General features: G+C 34.8%; 1 protein-coding gene across 2 annotated transcripts in view; it reads left to right on the forward strand.

Moving 5' to 3' along the window:
- LOC107582576 (neural cell adhesion molecule 1-like) overlaps positions 1–4,457 on the forward strand; it is a 108,366-nt gene extending 103,909 nt beyond the window's left edge. For both annotated transcript variants that reach the window (XM_016268472.1, XM_016268473.1), the window contains one exon: positions 3,436–4,457. In XM_016268472.1, coding sequence (XP_016123958.1) covers positions 3,436–3,512 — 77 coding nt within the window. In that variant the 3' untranslated portion in view covers positions 3,513–4,457. The remainder of the gene's footprint in view (positions 1–3,435) is intronic.
- The last annotated feature ends 1,030 nt before the right edge of the window (positions 4,458–5,487 follow it).

Here is a 5,487-nt window from a genome sequence, read left to right on the forward strand (position 1 = left end):
ATTTTTTTTTTTTTTTAAAAAAAAAAAAAAATATATATATATATATATATAATGAATAAATATTACAAAATATATTGGACAAAACAAAACATCAAATTAAGTTATAATTATATATAATTACATATATATATATAATTACAAGTTCATAATTAAAATCAGGGATTCTTTTTAGCAGCACAGTTCTGCAACATTTAAAAGGGAAAGATATCATATATATATATATATATATATATATATACAGTGGTGTGAAAAAGTGTTGGCCCCCTTCCTGATTTCTTATTTTTTTGCATGTTTGTCACACTTTAATGTTTCAGATCATCAAACAAATTTAAATATTAGTCAAAGATAACACAAGTAAACACAACATGCAGTTTTTAAATGAAGGTTTTTATTATTAAGGGAAAACAAAATCCAAAACTACATGGCCCTGTGTGAAGAAGTGTTTGCCCCCCTGTTAAAACTGTGGTTTATCACACCTGAGTTCAATAATAAATGCGCAAATATATTTATAAATAAATTAATACAATCACTTTCTACAATTTCTAATATCGCCCAATATCTGATATTTTACCGACATGTTCCCTATTTTAATGTAGTAACTATTTTATACAGGATTGACCATTTGCATGTTCAACAAAATCAGCATTGCTTCTTGGAAAGAAGTAATAATAAGTCTTGCATGGTCAGTTCACTTTGTGAAGCACGTTGTATTTCTCTAAGCAAAGAATCAGCAGACCTCTTGCATTCACAAGCAGGTACACTCTGAGTCACTATCTCTTTAATGTTATTGACTTGGCCTCCATTCACCTGTGACCAGGCTAACCCTCAGCTTTAGCAGCAGGGCAGTAGCCCAGTGCATCTTCCTTTCCCCCCGCCTGATGGAGAATCACTTTCTGTTTACAAACCCTGCCTAGTGTGCTGCGGCTACCCAGAAGCTGGGGGTTGCGGTCTGGTCAGGCGTGCCAGGGCCACAGCTGGGGTTCACTGCTTCACTTGTAATGTAACAAGCATCTGGTGCTTCTTTATGCAGAGAGACTTTGTCTGTCCCTCGCTGTCTCTCTCTCTCATTAACACTCTGAGATGGCCCTCTGGACGTAGGAGGGCTGAATCGCCGCTCTCTTTGGCATACTAGGCTGTGAATGGCCCACATCCAAAGGCTGTTTGTCTCACTAACACCTCGGAGTACAGAACCGCACTCCTCACAGCATGCCAATGAGACCACATCACCTCCTGACTAGAACTTCACTAAACATGTTTTATTTTTTACTGTGATAACTAACGTTAAAGTTGAGAACAGCTTGGATGCTGGCGTATTAGAAGTCTGGAACATTTTGCAGTGCTTTAATGTAGCGCTTCTCCACTACAACTCATATTTTTAGTTATTTTGAGTAACATTTGAGCATGTGCTCAAAATAACCATTTTCAGCAACTTGTGTGCAGGTTTTCTGTTTATTTAATCATATTTGGCATTTCATAACCTTTTAACTGAATATTTTATAAGAACTCATGCATTATTCTGCTGTTTGTTAATGAACTGTGTACATCTTGGAGCTACGTTAGTACAGGCATATTTCATAACTGCTCCAATCACAATAGAGATTTATTTAATGTGGATGCATATTCTTCACAACAAATATGTTCCCTCCTTATGGTAAACTTCTAGTACAGACTCTTTATCCTTTTCTGCTAGACTAACAGTTTTTAGGGGACATTTTTGGGCCCCAGTGGGTGTTTTTAACCTTAAATATTATGAAATAGCATCCTTTTACTTGTTTGACAGTTAATAATTAATGTATAATGAACAAAATAATATTTAAAAAATAAAATATATAAAATTGTTTAAAAATGTATTTTTATATAATATTATATATATATATTATTGTCCCACACATCTTATTTTAGTATCATTGCGAAACAGCTATATTTATTAATATTGTGAGTACATTTTTTTATGTTCTCTTTTCATTTTAATCTTGGTAAATTTTTGGTAATTTTGTTGTGTTTTTGTCTTTTTTGTCAGTTTTGTAGTTTTTTTTTGCTGTGTGTATGTATATGTATAAATCATAGTTAAAATAAATTACATTGAGTAACTAGCTGTTACACACACACGCACACATTTATTTATTTACTTATTTATTTTATGGTTTTAATTTTTCCGTTTCAATTTTAGTTTACTATAATAACCCTGACACACAGAAACATATTGTTTCTCCAAAATACATTTTAATGCTTTAAATATTGCTAGATGAAATAATGAAATAAAATGTTCCATAGTCACAGTCACAGATAATTTAGTTCAGGTCCAAATTGTTCTGTTGCTCTGCTGTTATTAGCATTCAGCTATTCCACATATTTCTCATCTACTCTGAAACAAAACTACCCAGCACTGAGCTCTTCATTAGCCGCTTGCTCTGTAGAGCGTTGTTTGTTTATTGCAGCACCTCGAGGTCTTTGAGGACATTTTTCAGACCATTTTTGTGGTTCCAAAGTCATTTAAATGTACTCTCTAATTAGCTTAAAATATAATAAGTAGCTTGTTCCCTGCTACTCGCTGTGTGGGCTGTGAGGTACACTGTGTTTTTGGTCTACATTATAAAGTGAAGTGCTAATTCTGCGTGTTTTGCATAATCTTCAGTAACATCGTCCTGTTATTATCCTCGTTATAGTGCAATAAACAACTCCCACCATCCCATTAAAACCATTTGCTGGGCTTTTGCATGTCTTGTTTTGTTAACTGGGTCATTCTCAGAACGTAGTGCCATTTATGCAAGAACATTTCAGGAACTTTTTTTTCTTATAAAAATGTTCTTATTTTTATTTATGTAGTTTCAATTTTATGTAATTTGTATCATCATTTCCTCTGATGTTACTGCTGAAATCATATTTTCAGTTTTTTCCATCCATATATACTGTATATACTACTACTACTACTACTACACACACTCACACACACACACACATATATATATATATATATATATATATATCCCCCCACCCCCATGGCCTTATCAATAAAAATTTTTTTTTTCATTTTTAAACTATCCCTTCAATCACAAAAGTATTAAGTCATAGACATACATGGCAGCAGTACTGAGAATGACCCAACTGTTGCCACACATTTTCTCTTTCACCCTCAGCTTGCGCTTTCATTCATTTTCCTTTTTATCCCCACTTTACGTTTTCATTTTGAAACTTTGTTTCTGTCTTTGACTTATTTTTCTGCCTCTTGTTTTTCTCTCTTTCTCTCTCTTCCCATTTCCCTTTTACCTTGTTTCTCTGTTGTCCTGTCGTTCCTGGGCTTGGAAAATGGACGGATCATCACATGCACTCATAACGCAAAACGTCCTGGTGCCAATACTCTTCCTCCTTCCCTTTGGTGTGGTTATTGCATGAATGTTTGTTTCTGCCTGTGATCTTATGTTGGTCTTTGTGTAGTCACTCAGAGTGGTTCTTCAGTCTCCTCCACTCTAGTGTCCCTTCTGCTCTCTCCGTTATTGCTGCTTTTGCTTTGATAGAGTCGAGGAAATGTCTTCTCCTCATGTTGAGGATCCTCTGCATGATTTGTCTCTGTATCTCTCTAATGTGCTGGGAACACTGAGCCTCATAGACAAAGTAACTCCAATTACAACTTAAGGAGATACAAAAAAATATTCAGTTTCAGATGATCAAATGCTTAAAATGACTGTGCTTTTTAATTTATGTCATTAAAAAAGTAAAATTTTTTATATCGCATCCAGTCTATAGACATTTGCACTGTATTGTGAAAGTAAAACTGCACTCACTATGTCATTCTAGTAGCACCAGATGGAATTAAATGAACACTAAGCCCTGCCTTAAAACAGTAGTTATTAATCATACCTTAGCAACTGTTTTAATTTTTTAATTAATTATAATAAACTTAATTTAATTAAGTTTATGGAGGATCTGTTTTTGGGTAGTTTTAAATACAATTTAACAATCATCTAGAGGGGCGGGCCTTCGCGGATAGTTGCAAAAACGATGAAGAAATAATAAAACAGAAGATCATGAAATACGTTTTTAGAGACCGAATAATAATAATAATAATAATAATAATAATAATAATAATGTATGGCCTCTGTGGGATTCTGTGTGTTTGGAAACAACAATTACTTTTGCAATTCCATGTAGTGCTGCTAATGATGCAGAAATGACATGTTTCACCTTAAAGAATGAAAGAGTGAAACACTAAGTTAAAAGCAGAGAGAGAATATATCTTGTCTGTCTTATATTCTTCTTTTGCTCTACGGATTGTTTCAACTAAAACTGTACCAGTCCTTTGGGATCGAACTTTGTAACAAACCTTTCAGATGTTATTTTATTACTTAAGACTTTTGAGGCTTCTACTTACTGTAATGCTTGGAAAAAAAACAGCATTGTATTATAGTCATCACTAGGGCTATTGTTCACACGTGGCATTATTAAATTCATTTTTTATATACTGTTGTAGTGTCTTTTTTTCTTTTTTTTTGGAAATCTACAAAAGTTTGGGGTCTGTAGGTTTTAATTTTTAAAGAAGTTTTCAAGACTGCAAACAGTAGTATTGTAAAATATTATTAAACTTTGTCACATGATCTTTCAGAAATCATTATAATATGCTGATTTGCTGTTCAAGAAACATTTATAATTATTATTGTTGAAAAGAGTTGTGCTGCTTAATATTTTTGTGGAAACAGAATTCTTTGAATAGCATTTTTTGAAATAGATGTTATAAATGTCTTTACTGTCACTTTTGATTAATAAAATGTTATTGCAGAATAAAAAGTGTTTATTTATGCATTTATTTATTTTTAAAACTGACCCCAAACTTTTAAAGGGGTCATATGATGCGATTTCAGTTTTTCCTTTCTCTTTGGAGTGTCACAAGCTCTTGGTGCATAAAGAAGATCTGTAAAGTTGCAAAGACTGAAGTCTCAAATCCAAAGAGATATTCTTTATAAAAGTTAAGATTCAGCCACACCTACCTAAAACGGCTTGTTCTAACGCCCCCACATGTCTGCGTCACGATGTGGGAAGATTTGCATAACGCTGCCCAAATGTTCTCGCAAAGAAAGAAGGCGCAACTTTTATTCTCGCTGTAGTATTGTTGTTGCCGCCGCCGCCGCCATGTCGTGAAGGCGCTGTGTGCTTCGTTGTGAAAGCGAAACTAATTAGTTTGACCTTCCAAAAGAGGACGATATCTGCTTCGTCATGCCTGGAGCTGATCCGTGCTGGTCGCTGAGGAAATACATCAGCTTCGCGCTGTGGATCGGCTTTTACTGTGGACGAAGCGGAGTCCAGCCCGGGGTCGTCACATGTGGTTGCCGCAAGCCCGCCGGCCGCTCCTTCGTCGAATCCGCTGGCCACGCTGTTCTCAAGCCCGCCATGTGTGACACTGTGTGTTTCATAGTTTCGAAACTACTTTGTGTGGCCTTCCAAAAGAGGACACGACTAGAAATCAGTGGTTAAGTTTTATTTACAACACTGTTC

This window comes from Sinocyclocheilus grahami, unplaced genomic scaffold (assembly GCF_001515645.1).
Source record: "Sinocyclocheilus grahami isolate Dianchi unplaced genomic scaffold, SAMN03320097.WGS_v1.1 scaffold46.1, whole genome shotgun sequence".
NCBI classification, from domain to species: domain Eukaryota; kingdom Metazoa; phylum Chordata; class Actinopteri; order Cypriniformes; family Cyprinidae; genus Sinocyclocheilus; species Sinocyclocheilus grahami.